We start from the raw sequence: 25,211 nt of genomic DNA, 5'->3' as shown, positions 1-25,211 counted from the left end.
GTGGCCAGTGGTGGAAGACTACTCAGATCCTTTACTTGAATAAAAGTACCAATGCTGCACTTTATGAATACAGTATAAGCCCTGCATTTAAAAGTTGTAGTAGTTGTAGTGGATCAGTTTTACAATAAACTTTATTGTCTGAAATGACATCCTAGCACTGAAAAGTTTCACTCTGAGAAATTAAAACTAGAAATTACCCCAAGCATTGGTTTCTGCACTAACTTCTGTTAAAGAAAAAAGTACAGGACAACATATATGGAAATAACAATATATCTGTCAGCCTCTAGTTCAAGTTCAACAGTTTAGGAAATATGCTTATTCAATTTTTAGCGGAGAGGTAGATGGTATCAGAGAGGACTGGTAAAGCCACAGCTGATTTGCTTTACTGATCATAAAAACTATAAACTGGCTCTGTTCACTGGGAAAGAAACAGAAACTTTCCCTACTAGCATCTCGGAAGCTCACTAAGTGTAAAACCATCAATTTGCCATCCCGCAGGGGCATCTGTTCTGTACTATGTCTTGGCTTTGGGCATTTGTGCCAAATTTTCATTTTTTTACACTTCAGTTTTCGCACAGATTAAACAAATGAGAAATATGGTGCTGATTAATGATCTTAAGAGGTGCTAGCAGAGGAATTTAAGAAATGTTCTGGAAATAAATGAGAATCTTGACGGAAGACAGAGTCAGGGCAAAACGACACCATCGTTTTTTAAAATTCATGAAATCAGTTGACTCCTCTCGTAATTATGCCACTGCAAAAGATGGATATTTCTGCAGCGTTCGCAGTATGTAAAAGATTTAACTACAGAGTAACCACAGCTGTCAAATAAAAGTAGTGGAGTTGAGTACAAAGATCTCAAGATTATCCCGTGTTGACTAAATCTACTCGGTCTCTACCTCTATCGCTAATCTACTTTTCCACACCTTCCTCAGAGGCTCCAAAGGGTGACTCATGGGTAACAGCCGGGGGCCGCTCAGCTTCAGAGATGGTTGTGGCGCCCTCGGGTCCGCTCACACCTTTAGGTTCACCCTGTGGTTCACCTTCTGCTTCACCTTCACCCACTGCTTCACCTTCAGCCGTAACCTCTCTTTCATCTCCAGCTTCAACTCGAGCTTCACCACCCTCTGTGTCATCCTCAGCTTCGGGAGTCGTAGATGAAGCTGACGTCGTAGCTATTCAGCAACACAGGTAAAAATCTTAAATTACCAAACAAAAACTGAATCTGTGGGGGCCTGAAACTGAACCACCGAACTCATTACCAGCCCATTAGCAGGCATCATTCTTTTCTTTGCTAAATCACATAATCATTATTTTTCCACATAACCACACAATTGTATGTAATTGTGAGAGGAGACTTTTAAAAAGCAGACTTCTGCAGTGTAGTCCAATTGCTCAGTCTATCCATGCATCAGCCTTTTACTGTCCGGCCATGTGGAGAAAAGCCCAGTGCTGTCAGGGTTGATGTTGCCACTTTGCCGATCGTTTCTGTCTAACAGCTCGGAGGCTGAGAGCCTCTCCACAGAGAGAATCCCTAATCAAATTCCCTTTTATTCCTGCCTCCCCGAGCTCCTCACCCAGAATCACACTGCATTACAACACACTAACATATGCCAACATCCTTCCACCCATTCCCCTCTTTTTCCATCTCTCTCTCTCTCTTCAAGTTCCCGTTGGAGCTTCCATCCGCCACCCATCCTCACCCGACCCTCGCTCATCCCTCCCTTTTCTCTTCTTCAATCCATCAACAGCACTGTCTTTAGTCTAAATAAGAAAAGCAGAGCTGTGGAAGAATTCCTCCTGTGCAGGTTAGTGTGATGTGCTGTGATGAAAGGACATGGCGACAGAGAGGCCTATTAATAATGAAGCACACAGGGCCCAAGCTGCCGCACCGAGAGAGGAGACGCAGGAAAAGAGAAATGACTGACTAGAGAGCCAGCTGAACATCACAGGAGAGAGGGAGAGAGTTTAGGAGACATACAGAAGGAGACGGTATGGGGTTGAGACTTAAATCTCCAAAACACTGCAACAAAAAAGGAAGACACAGGAAGAGAGAGTGAACTACTCGTGCTTCGCTTTGCATTATTACTTACTAGAACCGGAGGGTGAACCAGCAATCGTACCTGAAAGAGAATAAGAAAAGGAAAGAGGAGATGAGAACGTGTTTATTTATGCAGTCGATTTGCCTAAAGACTCGACTCTGGCTCATTCATCAGACTCAGGTGGCAGAGAGAACTTAAGAGCGGCTCTGCTAAATAAGTGCTCGTTGTAGACCTCCTCTCAAAGTCCTGGAGTAATTACTGGGACCGCACCGCCTAATTTAACCTGTTACTCCTCCGCCGAACCCTCACATTCAGAGGTCCTCATCATATATGTATGTTTTAAGAGAGCGCTACCGCTTCGCTACGCTTGGATCAAAAACTTTTTGCCTTTCTTGCACATTTTCCCAGATTGTATTTATAGTTAGCCTAGCTTGGCATGCATAATGCAATCTGTAGAGACCAAACTGTTTCGTGAGCCAGGCCATTTTGTGTAGCATTTCAGCCGAGCAAGTTGCAAACATTTTAATTTTTAAATTCCACTAATGGGATTCAGGAGCTTGAAAGAGTGGTAATGGGCTCTGAAGGTGTGTGTCAGTACCATTAGACATGGGTTGGAAACAACGGCATGATAAAAAAAAAAAATGGGCTGACAATAGAGCCATTCTTTGCAATGTGTGTGTGTGCAGGTACAGGTGTGTGTGAGTGTGTGTGCGTGTGTCCCTCTCTGGCTGTGCAAGGAGTGCGCTGGTTTGAAAGGAGAAAACTGGGGAGGGGCTGCCCTAGATTATTATTTTATCATAGCTAGCTACTGTAGCTGGCTACAGTCTCCGAGAGGATTTCCCCCCACGCACTCCCACGTCGTTACACGGCTCTGATCTGCTCTCTGCACTGAGGTGACGACAACTCAGAGAACTCGGCAGCGCTCCTCCTTTCTTTTCAACTTGCTCCCTCGATTCTACTTTTCTGTCAAGACCACAGACTGAGGAGAAAACATTCATCAAGAAAGATATGAGATTGTACTTTTAAAAGGGGCTCTCGACATAACAATTCGTACAAGTTTGCATATTTTATTTGGCCATATGTGAGCGGATCGTATTGTGAAGTGAAAAATGAGACCTTCCCCGTCTGTCTCGTTTGTGCAACAATGTGGACGATTTGTTTAAGTTGTTTAATGCTGCTGGACCGTGGATTTCTTTGTAAAGGTCGGATTTTGCGCAACTGTCCAAAGGATGTTCTCAATTGCCTCGTGTCAGTGTCTCTCTCCGCTCTGCCAGCAGAACTATTAATAAATAGTTTGTAAAGCATTTGTAATAACATTTATTATGTATTGTGTATCGTGAAACAGCATACACATTTTGCAATATTATCTAATATTGCCCAAACATGCATATTCATTTTAATAGAAAAATATAATGTACTGATCCATCACCTTCTCTCTAGCTTGCAGACATTAGCTAACAGGCCACCGGACACTAGCAGCTAATAGGGCACTAAGGGAATGTAAAAGGAGCTGGGCAAAGACACCTGCGTCAGCTAAGTGGGGAAACCATTGCACTTATTCAATTAAGTATCTTCAAGCTGCACTTTTAAATATTCTTTTAGATGACAATACAGAGCTGAAACAGTTAGTCAATTAGTTCAAATTAAATGCCAACTATTTCGATAATCAATTTATTGCATCAGTTGTTTTTCAAGAAACAATGTCAAACAGTTGCCCTGACTAACAATGGATTGAGTGACTACATGTAATATTAAAAGCATCACTCATAGTTAAAAAAAAATCCCCCAACCCTGCAGTTCCTCAACATTATGAAGCATTTTAGCATTTTTCAGCTCAGTGTTTTGATTTTACAGGCTGAAACTTTACTGTTTTGGTTTCCATTTTCACCGCCCTCATCAGCAACGTTTTGCAGTGAAAAAGCTCTGATAAATCCGCTGTACACTACCTGCTGGTTGGAGACTAGCTGGTGAACATAGTGGAGAGTTTAGCAGCTTAAGAGCCAGATATTTCCATCAGTGGGGCTAGTGGTTTCTTTGCATTAAGCTAAGCTAACTGGCTGCTCGCTTTAGCTTCTCATCGCCCATACAAACATGAGAGTGATATCTGCCTCCTCATCTAAGTCTTGGAAAGAAAGCAGATGAGGAACTCTCCTTTTCAATGCAGAATGAATCATCCTAAATCTGCAGCAGTGTCTGAGGCCTCTCCTGGGACACATCTCCTTTTGCAATTTTAACTTGATTAATTAATAGTCATACCCATGCGTGATACAGTAAAGCAAGCTGACAGACATCGATAGCTCAGGCATATTTAAGGAGTCAGCAGCATTGTATCTAACTGTGTGTCAGATTTATGAGTAAGATCAACACAACAGGAACAGATAAACATGTTGTGGGTACGTACAGGTGTTGGGGGTTCCATGGGGTGTTGGCAGGTAGGAACCAGCCTTCCAGGACTTGGCTTTGAAGCCCTTCCTGCAGCGCTGGCAGTCCTGGCCCGTCGTGTTGTGTTCACACTGGCACTGGAGGTTCCCGTCCTGCAGCAGGCACTGGGAGGCATGGAGGTTACACTTACACCTTAAACAAAAGGAGAAAAAACAGAAGGCATAGGTGAGATGAGATGACGAGAGACGGCAAGGGAAAGTCGCTGGTTGGAATTGCTGTGTTAAAGGTGCCAGATATTACAGGAGCATCACACAATGGAAGAAAAGGAGAAGAGTGCAAGTGCTGACGATCTTTAGGTCTGATAACGAGACAGAACATGAATCTCTTGTAGGTGAACTGCATCAAAGTAATGTATGTTAAACGAGATGAGACAAGATTAAGACGGAGGTATTAAAGTCTTACAAAAAACGTAATTTTTCTTTACTGAGCAGATACTGTAAATTACACTGTATACCTGACAAATAGAGAGAGCAAAAAAAAAAAATTTATATCAAAGATAACTTGCTTAATATATGTATGGGTGTATGTGTGCATGTATACTGTATGTGTGGTGTCTGTATCAGTGAAATGTTGCAGAGAGCGGAAATGAGAGTTAAAACACACTTAGAAATATATATGCGATGCACTCAAGATTAATGAGCTAAGACGACATTTATATAAAGAAAAATATCACAGTTTGTCAGGTTTACTATGTTGAGTTAATTTTTTTGGTCTCCGTTTCAGTCCTCTTTCATAAATCACTGGCAAAGCTACAGCACCCGTTTCTATTTTGATGTTTGCTTGTGCCGTTTGTACAGTCGCCAGTCCATCTGATTCCGTCTCATTTCATTTACAACCGACACCACGACTGAGTGAAGTATTCAAAATGAATCAAACTATTTTCACAAAATGTTAAAGATTGACCGATTGAATGTAGAGCCGAGACTATTAATGGATTCATCAAGTAGTCATTAAATGTAATTTGTACCGTTGGGGTTCTGGAAATGAAAAGTGTGGGATCATGGGAGTTTTCTTCATTGTTGAAGAACGACTACGCTCGATGGAAATCTTTTCTGACGCGACCCGGGCAGAAGCATCACGCATCAGGTAATGTATCAAAGATTTATTCCTGTTACCTTTAGTTACGTTCCCTGACTTTCTTCCTGACCAAGCAAATTAAATGCACCGTTACCCTTAAGTAGTATTCGTATATCTCTGGGTTTGAACATTACGGGAAACATTTGGAATAATATACATTTCAATGCAGGAATGTTACATTTTATATCTTTAACAGAAAATTAATTGGCAGCTATTTTGATTTTCAAAGAAGATCCAGCTTCTCCAGTGTGAGGACTTGTTGGTTTCCTCCATCACACACGACGGTACGCTGAATATCTTTTTCTGAAATCTGAAGATGTCACGTTGAGCTCTGACAACTTATATTGAGCACTATCAGAAGATAAATGGCATTTCTAAATAATTCTGGAGGATAGAAAAAGAACAGCAGGACGTAAAAAAGAAAAAAAAAATGATTACACTCTCCAAAAAGTTGAATGCTCCTCCATTTGTACGCATATTGTTGTTTACAATTACTGCCTGTGAAATTCAAGTGTCTGAGAATCTGTGTGTGTATGAACGTTGCATAGACATAATGTGTGCGTACGCATTCGACCTCAGCAGAGGGCAGGGCCCAGGTGGGCTAATCCAGAGGTTGAAGTTCTGCTGGGAAGGAAATGAGGATCTTAAGGACACTCCGCAGCGACGACTTCAAATTACAGCCTTTTCCAGATGAGCGACTGGACTCCAATCCGGTTTGTTCCACTGGAGTGAACAGCTATCCGTACGCATCAAATATTCAAAGAATGGCCCCTGTATTCTGGCAAGATGACTACTTCAATCTTCCTTCCTCACACTAATCTGCACTTTCTCATCAGTTTTGTTGTGTTTGTTATTTTTTTTTTCCGGTTTAAGCTGTCGCCCTTTCAACCCCAACCGTAGTTCCACATTACTTCACACCCAGAATAACGATGACTGAAATTTTAAAGCATGCGGAGAGCTTCACAGACAAAAAACGGAGACGCTCGATCATGCTGAGCTGCGTCTCATATCGCATTGTTGCTTTTCAGTCCTATAAATTACCCACGTTTCTCTCTGATCACCTGGACGAGCTGACAGGACGTGCCAGCGAGAATCCATCCTCCGACAAGGCCTTGTATCCTGCATGCTTTCTGAAGGACGCGAGCTGTCCACTTAGCGAGGAGGGAAATTGAACATCTCTTTTTCATGGAGGAAATAGAGAGAGAGTGAGCGCGTGTGAAATGAGACAGGTGTGTGTGTGCGGTTCCGCCTTCGTGTGATCGTGATGCATTTGTCTGAGCGCGGCGATGACAGACAACAGATCAGAGAAGCTGAGGCACGGTGACTAATGCCCGCATTGAGTGACTGACAGCGGCGAACGTATCACTGCTTCTCATCTCCTGCATCTTCGGTGATAAATCTCATCTGTCCCATCTTAAAAAAAGTGGAAGCGCCGCTGAGTGCAGGATCTAAAAGTTGTAGTTTAAAATCAATACTGAGGAACAGAGTGATTTTCGAGGCACGCCGCCGTGCAGTTTGTGTCTTGCGGGCCTAATGGCTCGGCGTGCTACAGGAAATGGCCTCCCTCTGGTCAATTATCTGGACAGTTGACATACCCCGAGGTTAAAGCCCGAATGAGTAGATACATCGGGATCCACTGATGAGATGTCACTGGCGTCTTAATACTAACCAAACCCTTTGCTAATGTAATCATTAAAAATACATTTCTAGTCGCAGAGTCTTGCAGGTTAAAACTTTGTGGACCTCCATCCCCTTGACCTGCTTTTCCGACTTCTGCCACACAGCACAGACCGAGAGTACTTCCAGCCTTGCACTCCTTCCGCACGAATGATGTGACACTCCGACTTTTCAAGTGCCGTGTCCCTTTAGCTATCGCTCTTTCGGATGACAGCTTGCACTGGGAATTCTCTCGATCCCTTTCTTCGGTCCCTCCACACACAAATAATACATGGGCACAATCATATGTTAATGTGCAAGATGTCTGCCTTCACTGCAAAGTCATCAAAGTGGGAGTAGCTGCTCCAAGCTGAAGGAAGTTAAGACGGGACAGCTGGATCCATCACAACCCTGTCTATTTACTTGAAGAGAGAGAGAGAGAGAGAGAGAAAGTGGAGTGATGAAATGAGATAAGGTGAGTGGAGGGAAAGACAAAGAAGGGCAAGAGGAAGCCGGGTGAGAAAGAGAGTCGAGGAACAGAAGGAAATAAGTGATTCAAATGTATTCCAGTCTGCATTAGAAACCACACACGCAAGGTGGTGTTTTAATTAGCTGGTGTAATTATGGGTCGATACTTCTGTTTATCAGTCTGTTGGAGACTGTCTTCCAAAGAAAAACGAGAGCATCCGTTGTTCCAGCAAATGTTTACATTCGAGCGACGAAGCCCTCCAGGAGCCATAGGACTTCCAACGTCCGCTGGGAGCAAAGGAAGAAGTCTGGTGATGTTATTATACACAGACGAAGGAGTTTGGAGTGGATAGATGGCGTCAACAAAACACTGTTGCTGTTTCCGGACAGTCAACTTTTAAAAAAAATATATGACTGCAGTTATTTTAACCCAAACTAAGATCTTTCCCCAACCCTACCCAAGGTGTTTTTGTGCCTAAACCTGTCCAAGCCCTCACCAAACTCTTACATTTTTGACTGACTGAAAGGATAACTTCTCCCATGTGCATATTTTTTTTAGTCATTAAGCTATGACGTTACAAAAAACGTAATTTGTCATTTCCAATGATGGTCGTGGGGCGTCATTAATTATGTAGTTCCAGGAACAACACCAACACTGTGATATCAGATCATGCCTTTTCATGCCAGGACGTTCATACTGTATGATACAGGATCCAGATGTTAGTTCAATGTTGCCTTGAGCAGCATAAAATCCAGACGTACTCAAGATTTTATCTTCCATATCGCTTTGAATACGTGCATTCACTATCTCTTCATGAGTCATTCCTGATCAACACCAATAAGCAATCATTATTTTCATTATAACACCGTTTTTAGTTTATCTTTTTATGTAGGGGGGGTAACCAGAAATGTAACTTTGTGGAGAAGTAAAATTTATCATCACATCTTTATGCATGTGGTATTCATCTGATCGATGCCATCACTGCCAGCCTAACTGTGTCTGTGTTTCTCTGTCCACTCTCCTCGCCGTCTGTCTCTGTGAAGTCATGTCGACTCTGTGTATTTAATGATACGAGGGCTGCCTGTTTTAGACAGCAGAGACGCAGCAATTAGGGGAATAAATAATAAGAAAGATAAACAAACATCAAGGGGGAGTCGTGTGGTGGCAGAGCCTGAGAAAGCAGCTGGAAGCAGCAGTTAATGGGGCTTTATCTGTCTCTTTACTGTAGTCGACGCCTAGTCCTCTATTCCTCTCCGGGGACACAGCTATCACCGCCTCTCTTTTATTTTGTGTTTTGCTCTCTCCTCCCACTGTATTTTTAACTTTTGCTCCCAGATTCCATCCACTGTAACCGTTCCAGACCTCCAGTCTTTCCTTTTCGCTCTTCCTCTCTGATCCCCCCATTTTATCCTTCATCTCTTTCTGTGTTTCTTTGCCCCTTTGTCTGTCCATGCAGCCTTACCCCTTTTTAGCTCCTTTGCTACTGCCCGTTGCACCAGTGCTCACTGAGGAGGAGGCGTTGGGTAAATTGGGTTGTGGACATGTGTTTGAGAGGAGTGGGTGGAGGGGAAAATAGGGGGGTAGGGACGATGCGGGGGGCTGAGCAGTCAGTACAGCACGGAGTAGGGCAGTTGTGTCAAAGCCCTGACAGTCCGCCTGCCTCTCCGACTACAGTGCCGAGACTCGGGAGGAGGAGCAGGAGGAGGGTCCGCATTGACGTGCTCTAACCTGCGATGACAGACTGCATCGATGCAGCTCTGACCCAGCAGGAGATCTCCCTCCTCCTCCTCCGCTCTGTGTTCGATCAGCCGTCACTGAGAAGGCCCACTTGCTACTCGCAACAACTTCCTCCCCTGATACCGCAAAACACACAGCGGGCTACACAACCCGCTGGAGTAATAGTGGAGTGAGAGACTAATGGGCAATGAGTGTCAGGGCTTTTGTCAGAGAGAGGAAGACTTAACACCCAAACCAGGGCTGATTGATGACATGGAGGTCCACGTACAGGGGATGAATAAAACAGCAGGAAAATGGACAGGAAATTACACTATAATGCAATAAAAATACATTAGCAGCACCTTTGTAAAGTGCATAATAAAAAAAGTTTCGAGGTTGCACACTGCGGTGGACACTTTTCTTTTTCAAGTTCATTCTCAGGCCCAAAGATTAGATTCCCCCTCTGCTTAGAGCTCACCTAAATGGAATGCAGCCATTGTTAACTTTATTAGTCACACCTGTGATTTTCCTGCTTTTACCGTTAAGACTTCCAACATGGAAAAGTGCAATGGATGTCCAATCAAGTCGGAAATCTGAGTTGGAAACTTGGACAAGATCCATTCAATGTATTGATACATATCGATACTGAATTTTTGATACATCAGTACCAGCTGCACTTTCCCACACTCATTCAGTCCAACGAGAATTGCTCGCCAAAATTGTTTTTGAGCTTCCTGGTTTATTCCTGGTTATGCAGCCTATTGAATCTGCCCATAGACTTTACGTTGTGATTTTTAAATCGCTTTTCTCAGCTCAAGGAACATTGCACAAATATAAAACCTCCATGGATCAAAAATTCCTAGTAGAAAGAGTGATAATTGACCTTGTTTTTTTACTGCAATACCACAGGTGACCACTGGGCAAAATTGGAAGCAAGGCTGAGCAGCTACGCCGTATCCAGGTCTATTAGATATTCATGGTTATGCGGTACTAGCCTACGCCACTCAACTCTTTTTAACTGTGTCAATCTGTTAAATCAGCTGCTGCGGGCGTCAGTGTTTTCCCAAGCAGATGCACTGGGATGTATTTGGACTGTGAGTCTTGGAGTGTCCAACTGGAACTATCAACTTTCTGACTTGACTTTAATGGATTGGACAACAAGTTTGAAAGCCAATCATGTTCCTTTGAAGCCTTCAGTGCTCCGAGTTGACTTTTCAGTGAAGCCAGTTTATACTTATTTTTGCACATTCATAGATTCTTGATTTTTTAGATTCTTGGGACACTGAGTAGATGTAATTTCATCCAGGCAATTGAACCTGTTGTGGATGAACCATATAAGATATGAAGTATCAGTGAAAGTAGAGTGTTTTTATGTGTGGAGGTCATCTCCACATCCATAAATTGAAACCTGATTTGTGAAGGGCAGCCTGCAGAAAGGACGAGCCCTCCAACACAGCGCATCCTGAGCGAAGCGGGTAGCGGCCAAGCGAGGAGTGGGAGTAGCGTGAAGCCGGGATCATTGATCAGCAGCACGCCTTATTGGCTTCTTCTGAAGTCTTTATCACTTTGTCCCCTCCCACTTCCTCCCCCGCCTCGCCTCGTAAATTCCGAGCAGCTAATTGGACATGACTGCGTTTATGTTCCAGCTTCATAAATTTCTTTCTCTGAAGGGAGAGGATCGATTTTCCTCGAGTGCAGCCTCCCGTAGCAGGGGAGTCTCTTCAAACGTTCTCTCTGCTCTCCACCATCCATCCTTTCTCTCACATGTGTGCTCCCTCCCTCTAGACTAAACAGGTAATCTATAACTGACCTCCCCTGCGTTCTCGTGCTGAGCACGAATCACACCGCGCCTCTTTTCATAACCATAACAGTTCGTTCACACATTTCAATCAACCCTTCTCACGCTCCTCTTGTTAACAACACAACTGGTGACAATTTTTACACAAATCATTCCACCCAAGCTCATTATATGTCATTTTGTGCTGACAGCTGCTGACAGCAGAGACCACAAAGGTTTTAGAGACATTTCCTGTCTCTGTCCTCTCATCCTGTCTTTCCCTCCTCCTCCTCCATCTCTTTCTACTTTCTCTAGTTTTTCTTTTGTTGGGCATATCCCATGGGGACGTCAGCGATTAGTTGACCAGTTGATTTAAATTTGCTACCTTAGCTAGCCGGAACAAGACATACTAGTTTGTTGAACTTATTATTTGTATTAATGCACACATTTAAATTACACATTGACATAATTTGCACAGAAATGTCCCGTCTTCCTAGTCAAACTTTAGCTTTATAAAAACACGAGCATCTGCTACTTCTGCCGACATCTCTAGTTTACTGTTGCGTCCAAGATTTATTGACGTATTTGTAGTTTATCAGACTTTTCGTTACCCTGAATTTTGTTTTCAATCAATGTCATTTGTTATTTAGTGAGTGGATGTCATGTTTTGTAAGATAATGTGCAATATTCAATGCACAACACAGCTATTAAAATACAATTTGTTTATCAAAAATGTGATTGACGGTCTAAAATGACTCTTGTATGCCAAATGTTTCTCAAGGTCTGACCTCATAGATTAAATAATGCTCAATTTTGACTGTTTTCTGGGTGTTTTCTTACTTCAGACTAGTCAACTAATCTAATCTCATTTAAAAGTTAGGGAAATTAGTCACCCTATGTCAGCTGGGATCAGCGCCAGCACCACCGCAACCACCTAAAGGATAATTGATGGATTAATAGATGAATGGATGGCTGAAAAGCCATCAAAGAGAGAAAACTATTTCTACTGGAGCATCTAGGGGGGTTAAAGAGACCAGGAGTTTGGGGTCAACCATTCGATAAACACACTTCCAAATAAACTGTACTGTACATGCGCTCGTCATACGTTCAATGTCGAGGGGTCACAGTGTGCATTGTGGCGTAAAAAAAAAGATGAGTGAAATGTCCAGCAAACAGACATCTTAAATTATTCAAAGCGCGAGAATGACCTTGATTGTCTTTGCAATCCACACCCTGTGTGTGTCTGTACTCTGTGTGTGTGTGGGTGTGTACTATGCAGTGTAAGTGGATGTGTGACCTCCCCGGTGTGTATGTGGGATGATTCATTATATTAGCACAGTTTGCTCTGTATGAGTTTAATAGTGTTTCTTTTAGTTTGTGATTTTGCACAGGATGGACGGATGGATGAGCGCGAGAGAGAGAGAGAGAGAGCGAGAGATTGAGTGTGACTAAGCGTATGAGTAAATTATTTACACAGGATACAGTAAATGGCTATTGCATGCATGCCCAACCGGCGCTGAGACCTGAGAGCCTCTCTCTGATTGGTCGGGTTCTAGTCGTGTAAAAAAGCAGCGGCAGAGTCAGGCCCACTTTGAGCTACCTGCTCCGTGAAGTATGCGCTATATGCACAGGACCAAATAACTAAATAATGGAGCCTGGGCACATCCTGTTCTCCAGCCCAGACCTCAGAGGACCATTCTCAGGAGCACAGCAGAGACTGTGTGTGTGTGTGTGAGAGAGAGAGAGAGAGAGAGAGAGAGAGAGAGAGAGAGAGAGCTATATTGGAACAGTTCAGGTGTGGGTTACATGCCAGCTGTGTAAGAGTGTACTGTTTTTGCTGGCTTTTCAAACTGCAGGGGTAATTAATGTGCAGCTTTCAAAGGATTTTGTCACCCTGGCTGTTTTCAGTGATACTTTGTTTATAAGTACTGTATAAGACGCAGTTTGTAAATAACTTCCTTGCTCATTTAAGCACGGGGTGTAAGGTGTAACCCCTTGTCTAAAGGAGTGGCTCAGTGATAGGGTTTCCTGAGGATGGATGCGTGGATTATTCTAAATTACAATTAAACACAGCATACACAAAAACTGCATACGGTCAAGTTCAGACAAACTGGATGAAAAACATAGCCTGATCACTCAGGGCAGATAACAACAAACAAACAGCATGATGCTTAACTTTTGCCACAATACAGAGTTGCATCATCCAGCAAGATGCTGACCAAACAAATAATGTTTATGTTGCAATGACTGACCCTTCTGTCTCAGAGTACTGTAAGCTGCTGTGCAGTGATTTGGCCATTAGCCGTTGTCAAGGCCATCAGTGAGCGCCCGAGGCTCTAGACTTTGCCGTGTGTCCAGCACTGTCGGCACTGGACGGCGCTTGTTGGCGACCTTTTGGCAGTCTGCACATGTAGAATTGATTGCCGCTCATCAGTGACATTCTAATTGGCTGTCCAGGTTCAGGTTGTCAGTTGGGTTTGTCAGGGCTTTAAGTCATTCAAATGTTGTCATACGGCGTTGACGTCTATTTTTTCAGGATTTATTTAGCTTTGTTATGATTCTAATGAACCAAAAATGTGGTTACCTTTTATGTGAGACATAACATAACATAACTAAGACACAACAAAACTAGAATGGCACTCAGTAGAGCTCATTCCTCTGTCAAGGCTCAACAGTCCCCTTTATCTGTATTGTACTCACTCATACCAGCTACCTAAATACGCCTGATTTCTTTTCCTCAAGATCCATCCGTTATTCACTGAGAAATTAATGAAAATGTCACACAAAAAAAAACATCCTATCTCACAATGTTAATGAAAGGGGAAAAAAATAATCCTGGATCCGTCCCTTTATCTGGATCCGCAGTGAAAGTTAATGGGGTCTATTCTGGGCCGATACCCATCCTCCATCCAAGTTACATGGAAATCCATTATGTAGTTTTTGTCTTCCTCGGTGGCGCCCATACAAATGTGAAAATCTCTACTGATCATCACTCTAAATATCAGTATAGAAAAGCCTGTTTTTGTGTCTTTTATTTCCTTTTTCTTTTTCTGTTTGGTTCTGTGTCAAACAGAAATAAGACGTTATGCATAGAAACAGCAAAATCAACAATTTCACCTACTTTCCTCTGCTTGGCTCTACATGATACGAATGAAATTTTATTGCACCTGACAATAGACGCACTCTGGAAAGTCACTGACCACTGTGATGCGTGACCCTTATTAATTCATCCACGCAAGACATATTTTACTGGCATTTGGCACTTGGCGGGTGGTAATTTAAGACTCTGCACGCCAGCATTGTAATATTCATGCAGCGTGATGCAGCATGAATGTTGCAGAATGGGCTGACACCGTTCTTACTGACGCGAGCCATGTCGCTGCATCTTAAGGCTCCCTCCACTAAAGAGAGTCCGGCCTCGCTCCCGTCTACAGCCCTGATCGTCCCGAGATCACTGTGTAACCGTGTTGGATATTAGAGTGTAATCTCCCTGCAGAGTCCTTACTGCTGCTGAATGTGTTTTAATGAACACTACAGCGAAGAGTAACACCTGGGGAGAGAGGAAATTGGGCGTGAGTTGGAGGGCAGGACGTTATTATACATCCTCCTCTTATTTAAGATATGAACGAGGAAGGAGAAGTAAAGGGAGTTGGGAGGCGATGAGAGGAATGAAAAAGTGATGAAGAGACAGAAACTCTGGGACGACATGGGGTTTGGTGGGAGGTTCTTCCTGTTGTGCAGTCCCCCACAGAGTCTGCAGACCCCCAGGGGTGTTGTGGATCTTTGTAGGATCTTTCTGTGTGTGCATATCAGATTGAAAAACTTTGGAGAACAGAACACCATTCTCTGAGACAGTGCGCCCGCCGAACGAACTCTTGAACCTCTAATTTGCGATTGCGTGTTATTATAAATCGGCACGCATTTGCAATCCAGCACCCGCGGGCCTCCACCCTTCGTCACCCTCGCACCTAATTTTGTGCACCATTAATTAACAAACTTTCCCTGATTTTCTTAGCTGCTCGTCCCCTCATTTAAACAGTAGACTAATTTGCAGAAAGTCTCTTAAAACTCACCAAAACTTCCACGCACGCACACACACACACACGTACAGACGTACAAAACAAACATACAACAGTTCCTGTACAGCCAAGTGTGTATTAGTGTTTAATTCCGGTGAGACTGTGGAGGGGAGGATGCCTGGGGAAGAGAAGCTGAGCTGGGATCAGCCAGAGGACAGGGGTTAATATAATTATCCTGCTAAAACCTTCAGACTGAAAGAACATCATTAGTCATAGAGAGAAAGGGAGACGCCCGAGGAGACGAGGTGAGGAGAGAGGAACAGAAGAAGGAGAAGGGGGAAGGAGGAAAGGAGAGCTTCAAAACACAACAGTGCAGTTAGCAAGACAATTAGTACAAGGACTAAAACTTGGGGGTCTTTGTGAAAAAAAAAAAAAAAAATACAGAGGACATAGTTTATCAGTGCTCCGAGTTTATTCAGTAATTATGATATTTCGCTTAATAATCTCTTTATAAATTAATTGCTTCTGGTGAAAGATTCATATCTGATGATGCCGTTCTGTAGCTAAGGCCCAGCACTATTTTGCAACTAATGAAATGACCTCTGGCTGCAGCTTTATTATGAAGCTCCGAACGTTGTTAGCAAATGAAGCACACGTCTTCAAATGTTTGCCATTTAGGGCCAAAATACAGAAATGCAGAAACACAGCAGTGGTCACTGATCAATCACACTGCACTTTCTTGTTCCATTCACTTGAGTCCAAATGCAAGAGGATGATGAGAAAACTATATGGAGCTTTGTACCAGGTTTCAAGTTTGGGGATCTTTGGTGACATAAGCACGACTGATTAATCCAGATACACAAAATCAAATTAGAGCTGTAAGTGTCATTATTAACGAAACTGGCAATTATTTCTTCGATGCATAAATTAATTGTTTGGAAAACTTGAAAAAAGAATGAAGAATGAAAAAGAATGTCATCAAAATATTCTATGGCCAAACATGATGCCTTTACAGTAAGTTATTCATTAAGAGATTGAGTTTACTTCACGTAAGACAAAGGCAGCGAATCCTGACAACTGGCAGAACTGAACAAGAGAATGTAGGATGTCGAGAATATTTGCTCAAAAATTTTGATTGAGTTTGACATTTCATCCTTGACCTTGAAAACAGTTAAATTAATCCTAATCCAATATCAAATGCGAAAGCCCTGAATCACTCTAAATTTTAAACCACCCATAACTGCTTAACCATGATTTAAGCTCACCAGATCTAGGATCTGCATCAAATTGTACTCACTCATAGATACCAGCCATCTACATACGCTGAAGCTGTTTCATCGAGATCCATGAATTATTCCCTAAGAAATGTACGAGAATGTTGAAAAACGCAGTATATCACAGTGTTATTTAAAGTGAGAAAAAAAAATCCTGGATCCATCCTTTTATCCAGATCTGCACCAAAAGTGAATGTGGTCTATTCTGGGTTTCCTGTTGTGTAATTTTTGTGTAATCCTGCTGACAAACCAACCAACCTACAAACGGACACAGGATGGTGACACAGTGTCCACTTACTCACTTGTTACAGAGCTTTCGACCGTCTTCATGAGCAGACGGAGCTCAACTTTCAAGACGGCGCTCACAAGAAGGTTTAAAAATGCAGTTCAACTCAAACTTTTGAAATGATCAAATACTCTTAAACAAGCACTTTATTGGACCTTGAGTCAAGGTGAATCACGGCACCACAGTATGTTGCCGTCAGTCCATCAAAACCATATAGCTCTTTGAGCTCTTTGAGCTTACATGCAGGTTCCTCTGCTTGTAAGGCATTCGTCAATTAGCACTTCCTGCTCACTCGTTCTCAAGATCTTGAAAGTTTCACAATAACTAAACGGTGATCACCATGACATCACCCACTGCCTTGTTTAGCTGGATTGAAAACATGCAGACTCTCGACTCTCCACGCCCCTCGATGGGACAACACTTTGGTAGTAATGAAGGTCTCTGACATCAAAAAGGGATTGATCACAGTGTGAGCTGGTGTCTTCCTCATTAACAGACTTTATTTTCTCTCTCTCACATTCCGACTCTAATCGACGTGCTGCTTAACTGTACCCATCTACATGCTAGTAATGAAAGCAGCAGTCCCTCAGTAAAGACGCCGGTGTTTTTTCTTTTTAACACGCCATGCCTGTAATAATGCTATGCTAATTAATGTGACTGACTGAGAACAAACCATCTTTCCAAGGACACCCTCCCTCTACCTCATGTTCTCTCACTTACAATTCCCAGCATGCTTTTCAGCTTTAAAGCACGCTTGCGGTATCAAGAGATTCCCCTCTCACCAGATGCTGGGTACGGCACAGTGCAGGCGCTGGTGGGGAGAATTCTTTATTGTATTTGTGAATTTAAAAGGATATTTATGGGATGAGTAAGAGGGAGGGGTGGGAAGGTGGAAGAAGAAAAGAAAAATCTATCGAAGAGGGAGGAGATGAAAAAAAAAGACGTTTGTCTGTGAAACAAAAGACGGGGAATGAAAGGAAAACAGGCGAAATTGCTGACTTTAACTTTCTTCCCTTCTGAGGGGAAATAAACTGTGATTATCAAATCAGTTACAACCATTGTGTCATAAATCATCGCATATGAGAGGAACAATGACACATTCCTCATTGCGGTCCCTCAGCTTTCTGCATGCCTTTCTTTTCTGGGGAGTGCTCATGAATGATTTAAAAAGTGATCTGTTTCCGAGCCTCGGCTGCCTCGGAGGGAGATAGCTCGGAGGGGGAGGAGTCTGAGCGGGGTAGGAGGATCCACGCGTTGGAGGTCTTCAGCGGGGAACACACGAGCCAACGCTTCTATGTTCTCCTCATCACACATCAAACATGGATCGCATATTTCATTCATGAGCGAAAGTGCAAAGCGGTTTTCTCATGAAACGGAATAGTTTCTGGGCGGAAAATGCGCAGGATACGCGGCGGAGACTATGTTACTCTGCTTTGTGGCGGCCGTGTGAACCGGAGAATAATATTTACAGAGCATCACACCTCACATCATTCATCACAAAATCACACACCCCAGCTAGTCCCATGAAACTAGGAGTTAATCCATCATCTGCCTCACTCTTTTCTTTCTCTCCCTCTCCCCGTGATCCAGGCTTATACCTCCCATCCTCTCACCTTCACTCTGCAAAGGACGCCAAAAGAAAAACTTTGGTGTGATTCAGAAACAGTGGTGACAGTTTGGGTGTCAAAGTCACCCGAACGTGGATAATAAAAGACACAAAAAGACTGGAGGCTGCAAAAGGGGAGCAGAGGAGGAGAATCTGTTCTTCCTTGTTGGAGAATATGGACATGCCTGGCGGCCAGAGAGATCCCTCCCTCGCTGCCCTGTCATCCTCATTCATGCTTCCAGTACAACAATAAACCTTCAGTCAGATTGAGTCTAATTAGTCCATCCCTGAGGAGGCAGTGTGACTGCAAAAGTACAGATCAGGGTTACTGAAGGTTTGTGAAGTTTAAACAAGGACGATGCAGTTGAAGTTTTGCATAAGTGATTAGGCGGGTGTTTAGCTTTATATTTCATCAAGCCTGGTTAGAAACACTTTTTCCCACAGATTGAATACTGCACTCATTTCATCGCAGACTTATTCTGCATCCGCCTGCCTCCTCAAAACCTTGCAACTACATTACCCATAATCCAATTGTAATTGTGCATTTAGACTGAAAACAGGCTGCGTGTTGTTTAGGGCACCAATGAGACAATGAAATAAGATCCAGGAAGTCCAGCTGGAGTAACTGAGTAATGCGTTTAAAGGCTTATCAGACGCCAAAACAATGCACTGAATGGTGTTTAGTACACACGCAGGATTTTTTACAAGTCTGGGAAGATGATTATACGTTCAATCGCTTCCCCTTTAATTATTACCAGGTGGATGTAGGTCAAGTCATAGCAACAGGAGTTTTTCATGTTTCAATTCATTTTGAAAGGTAAACTGTAATGAATGAATCATAATAGAATAGTCCAAAAAGAAGCTACCTTTCAGCCCATGTACATGTTGATATCAGCTGTGAATAAAACTTTTCAGTGGCGTCTTGTCATCTATAAATGTCCTTGTAGTCTTTTCAATGTCAAAATCAGAACTGATTCCTAGAAAGTCAGTGCAGCTAAAAGCCACAAAGCACACACGAGCAATTTAACGAAAAAGAGCAAATCTTATGATGAGTTTGGATTATGCATTTGTGTGCCCGAATGCACGACGAAAATGCACGACCACATGACTCGACAAAAAACTCTACCCGGCAAGTTGAAGCTTCACTGAACTCATCTCCTCCTGCGAGGGTAAAAGTAAGCCAAGGAAGGGCTGCAAATAGCAGCCGTAGCTAGCAGGTCTTCCTTCGCTAAAAGGGATTTAAAAATGAACACGGCTTTCCCTCCCTTGACCTGAGATGCACCGTGTTTGTCACAGCCCCGCCTAAGTCATTTGCATATTGAGATCTGATCACAAAGCCAGCAGACTTGGGATAAAAAAAATTAAAAAAAAGTTTAATAAATTCAGGTGTAAATGCAAAGGCCCTGAGATTAGATCAGATGTCATAATCCAGATAATGTATTCATGACTACAGTTGTGAATTGCGTGAGGCAGAAATATAGAACCAGAAAGGACGTTTCGCTGCTCCAGCTGTCACGATATCACCACAAACAGAGAAACAAGAACACCGACAGAAAGATGAAAGAAGCCTTTAAAAGTGCTTTGGCTGTCCTTTCTCTACTCTCTGAGACATTTTCATAGACACCAGTAAAGTTTTCTGTGCCAGTCTGTTCCAGTCTGTGAGGAGACGGAGAGCTTAAACCTCTCAGCACATTAGCAGTGTCAGCAGGGGGCCAGGATGGCTCTGAGAGGAACACAGACACACGACGGATAAATGAGTCAAGCAGGCATGAAACAACATGACCATGTAAAAACACTCTGAATATCATTAGCATTCATATGGCTTGTTTTTCTGGCAGGTCTGCTCTTCACTTATTTTCACTACTGGAAAATAATTAGCTGTTGGAAAGACATGGGGGCTTTCAGACAAGACTGGGCCTATCAAATGTTAGCAGGGGTTAAAGACCACAGAATTAAAGAACCGCATTGTGTTGTACTGTGTGTTTAAAGCTACGCTAGCAGCTGTAAGGGTGAAAATGTCAGTCTCAAGTGAAATATTACACGTGTACTCGATGGATTGGCACAAAATTGTGTACAGACAATGACGCTTCCCAGATAATGAAATTCGAGTGGTGATCACCTGATTTTATCGTTCTATTTGCGATGTTTTTGTGTAAAATGTGTTTTTGGATGGTCGACTAATTCTGAGGTAGGCGGTTTCTTTTTTAAATTAAAGTCAACTTTGACAATTTATAGTGTATTGAACGTTAGCTTGCTAACACACTGAACTAAGATGGAGAGCATGACACTGACACATTATACCTGCTAAACCCCATCATGTTAGCATTGTCATTGGAAGCGTGTTAACATGATGGCGTTAGCATTTGGCTCAAAGCATCGCCCCTGATTGCATCTACAGCAAGTGAGCCACGTGTGGAGGAAGCTTGTTGTTAATTACGTCGCCTATCAAAACTATCGAATCACTTCGCCAGGTGCACTGACAAGCTTGTACGAAACAACAGCGTAAGTAGGCCTACATAAAAAAGAAGCGATCGCATCGGAGAGAGTCGTAATACCAGGAATCATCTCTCTGTTTTTGCCTCTCTGCAGAGCATGTATGGATGTCAATCGATGGGGAGGTATAGCGGGTACAGACTGTCCGCTAGTTAACCACTTGCAGATGGGGTCGTTCTCTCAGATGGATAAAGGAATTAAAGTAAGAAAAGTAAAATGGGTCATCAAGTATACACTGGCGACTGTTAACATACCCGGATGGCCCGCCCAAGAAAAGTCTGTGTGGGAAACACTGTCCATACTAACGTGGCTGTACACTTGTAGTCATGTTATTTACAGTAGAGAGTGTACATGATAAATATTACATTGGTTTACTATTCCTCAAGAAATATAAACATGATCAGTCACTGTTATCAATACACTCCATCTAGTTTGTCTAGAAATGAATCCAGCCCTGACAACTTCGCTGCTACCCTTGTTCACTTTATAGTTCTTTTTTTTATTCTATTTTGGCTGGAAAACAAAGTTTTTATAATTCGTTCTTCACCTTGTGTTCAGTAGTCTGCAAGGACCAAAGGAAAAAATTACTTCTAAAAAAAAAAAATCAATGCTCATGTTTATATTTTAAAGGTAATGATTGTCTGAAAAAAACAGTTTTTACATTTTCGATTTCATAAATTTTGATAAGATTTAACACAATAAATATTCTGTGTGCACAATCTATATATGATATAATTTATATATGATGATACTCAAAATGTGATGTACATGTGCTGAACTTTTCTCTTCACCTGCTCAGCTGACTGACATAAGGGACTAAGAGGCACTAAGACTGCATACTTGGCTTCTCTTAAATGTCATTCTTCCCCCATCAGCCAATCAAATCAAATTGAGAGGTCGGGAAGCAGAAGGCCTGATGCTGCAGCGATTGCCAGCTAGGAGAGAAAAACGATGCAGACTTCGTCTTCCTCCTCATCCTGCTCCATCTCCTCCTTTCCGTCTTGGCCCTAATCCACTTAGTTGGCTCTTCCTGAGCTTACAGCCTTTCCTTTATTCCATTATAAAGACCCAACTTACGACCTGCTGCTTATTTCATTAAAAAGGCCCAATCCATGACCCCACGTCTAATCCATAAAGCAGACTACAGGCTGGCCGCGGCCAGGTAGTCCACACTACACTGCAGGCCAGCAGGGCGGCTGACAGATGGGACAGAGGGAGCAGGGATGGAGAGATGGAGGTCCAATGAATGAGGGGGAATTTGAGAGCTCCGCTTCTGAGTAAAGCTTCCCGGTGAATATGATTTCACTGATGTAAATGATGATAGAGTTGAGGCTTTGCTACTCTATCTTTGATGCTCGGGGATGGCTTTCACATGGCCCATTCAGTGATATGGAAATGGCCACATCTGAGGGTTGAGTATAGCCTGTAAAATGAGCATAAAGCCCGAGGCTTTCAAAACCCAAAACACCTTGGCTTAGAGTTTATATTGTAGTCAGTGCTGTAGCTCATTACAGTTAACCTTGGGAGAACTTTGCAACACAAAGTGAGCTGATGCTGGTTCATATAATAATAGTCTAACAACTCTCTCCAATTTAACTTTGCCTCCACTCCCGCTGCTTGACCTTCTCCCCTCTTTGCCCACCTCGAAATCCTTCCTCCACCTCTGGCTGCCCTCCACCCCGAATGCCCTCTCACAACTTGCTCAAGATCCAGTTTGCTGAGTGTTTTTCATGGTGTCCACAAATCTAAATTTACAGCCTCCCTGCCATCAAACCTAGCTTCCCCGCGTTTGCACTTAATGGCCTCTCGGGTTACGCATTTATTGATAAAGCAGCACTATTCGGCCCTGAGTACCTGGCTTCCCGCATACCTGCGCCAGCTCTTTAGAGGCCAACCAGTCACTCTGACAGTGCAGCGTCAGATTAAAGAGACACGTCCCATAGAGGTAACATCCTATCCTGGTCGACAGGAAAAAGGGCTTGTTTTGCTGTCTCTGTCCAGGCTCAGCTCAGATCATTAAGAACAGTTAACTAATAATAATTACTTTTAACTGGGTTCAGCCAGAGGGCCACAGCTAGAGGCCATGGGGACATACAATACGGCCAGGAAGTGACTACAACCCTCTCTCCATCGATAACACCAGCATATCTCATTACGGTGGCGACCTGCGGTACAGTGGCACTCGGTCTTGATCATATAAAACCCATTTCAGTGCGCCGTCCCCGCCGGAGCACCAGCGGAGTGGAATATTCATTATTCAAATTTTAAGCATTGGAAATCCCAATATGTTACTAAGGCCAGATGAGATGAGATGAAATAGCTTAGCCTTTTGTCCAGGGAACATTGACTAATCGTCTCGCTGCCCAAAATCAATTTCCCAGCCGTAAGCATCAGACACTCCTGATTGTACTGTACTGTTGAAGACCCCCCACCACTATCACCTAATACTCCTGCTGGCTGCCCAGAATAACTTATTGATTAGTGATTATGTTACGGGAGGTGTGGGTGGCCGGGGCGGAAGACGGACTGGCCTCAGTCATCTCCACAGGGCTAAATTTGGGTCCCCTTGTTACCAGATCCAGCACATACTGACACTATCGCCAGCTGTCACCAGCCACCAGCCCTGCTCCGTGGATGAGGGGAGAAATCAAGAAAGCGTTCAGGAAATATAAATATGAAGCGAAGTGTTTGAGAGCTTACAGTGTGGGGGTTGTTGCAGGCAAAGTGGCACAGCGGGGAATTCGAGACGGATGATAAATTCTTAGATGTGGTGCACTTGTAGACTACTAAATAAAGAAATAAGCACAAATATTTCAAAGCAGGGATGGCTGATTATTAAATGTGTTGGTTGTGTTGGAGGTTCTGGCATGGAGATGGACTGTATCACCTCAGGGGTATTGGGCTGATCTCTCCCTCGCTCTCTGATTCTGTGCTGAGCCTGAAAAGTGGCTGTGATCAATACCTGCAGGCCCTTTCCACACTGCCAAAGGGCTGTGTGTGTGTGTGTGTGTGTGTGTGTGTGTGTGTGTGTGTGTGTGTGTGTGTGTGTGTGTGTGTGTGTGTGTGTGCATGTGTGTGTGTGCTGTGTCAGCATCCACTCAGGACTTCATCAAACACCCCCCATACCTCAACACCACAAGCACACAAACACATAAAACGCCCACATTGGGCCAACGCCCCTCTCTCAAACAGTCTCATTTTCACTTTCCCCATCTCACCCTCCACCCCTATCACACACACACACACACAAGCACACACACAAATTCACGCCTCCTTCCCCTCCTTGCACACCGTCCCAACGAGGATGTTAAATACCATTCAAATGTCAGCCTGCCGTATTGATTGGAATGATAATTCTGAGAGGTGGGAGAGATGGCTTGTTGATGCTAAGCAGGCGCGTGACGGCCCGAGCATCCTTCACTGTCACAAAGTTGCCATGTAAGGGTTCCCGGCTCCCCCGGCAGAATGTGGATGGCGGTTTACGTTAGACCACCGAGGCCGCGTGTTTCTGTCATTAATCATTGTCCTCTCGGGCCGGTGACAGGCAGGCCAGGATTCATGTTAAGAGAGATAGGGTCGTTTTGAAACGCGCTCAAATATGTGTGTGTGTGTGTGTGCTTGAATGCCAGACCTGAGGGCATGTTCATCACCAGGTGGTTTTACTATATATTTGAGAAGAGACATTTAATAATATGCAGGTTGCTTTATGATTAAAAGTATGATTGCTTTAGATATATTATATTTGTTACTGATTTGAACAAACTGGTAATATTTTATCTTGTGTAAATTACAGTTTTGTAAAAAGTACCCAAAAGTCATACTTGAGTGAAAGTAGAGATATCATGTTAAAATATTATTTTGGTAAAAGCGAAAGTCACCCATATGAATAGTACTTGAGTAAAAGCCTTTAAGTATCTGTTGTTAAATAAAATTAAATATCGTAAGTAATTTTCTGGCAATAAAAAGCAAATTATATATACATTTACATGTATGTATATACTTTGTACTGAGGACGATGAATTATCAGATCTGATATTCAACACATGCGTCCTTTATCTGTTTTTAAAATGCACTAAATCCGTCAACAAGCTTTCAAACCTCTGCAATGTTTTGTCCTTTGCCAGAGTCCCACAAACGTCTGTTTTGCCTGTTGGTGTTTTTTTTGCCAGGACATTATTCAAAAAGGGCACTTACAAAATGCCTCGTCAGCTGGTGCACTGCATTGTTTCTTGTGCATTCTGATTGGTTGGTGTGTCGACGTGGGTCACAGCAGCAGTGACATTATGAGAAACTCTGAATCTGCCGTTGGTAGACTCGTCTCATAGAGTGATTCAGGACCACTCTTTTCGTTTGA

At 43.1% G+C, this 25,211-nt stretch overlaps 1 protein-coding gene across 2 annotated transcripts in view; it reads right to left on the bottom strand.

Annotated features, from left to right (window-relative positions):
- ntng2b (netrin g2b) overlaps positions 1-25,211 on the bottom strand; it is a 69,416-nt gene that overhangs the window by 27,341 nt on the left and 16,864 nt on the right. For both annotated transcript variants that reach the window (XM_084383779.1, XM_084383780.1), the window contains exons 4-5: positions 4,444-4,616; positions 2,094-2,123 (exon numbers count right to left, since the gene is read on the bottom strand). In XM_084383779.1, coding sequence (XP_084239905.1) covers positions 2,094-2,123; positions 4,444-4,616 — 203 coding nt within the window. The remainder of the gene's footprint in view (positions 1-2,093; positions 2,124-4,443; positions 4,617-25,211) is intronic.

Source organism: Pagrus pagrus (genome assembly GCF_965226575.1).
Source record: "Pagrus pagrus genome assembly, chromosome: 19".
Lineage (NCBI taxonomy): Eukaryota > Metazoa > Chordata > Actinopteri > Spariformes > Sparidae > Pagrus > Pagrus pagrus.
This window is presented reverse-complemented; position numbering and strand designations above follow the sequence as displayed.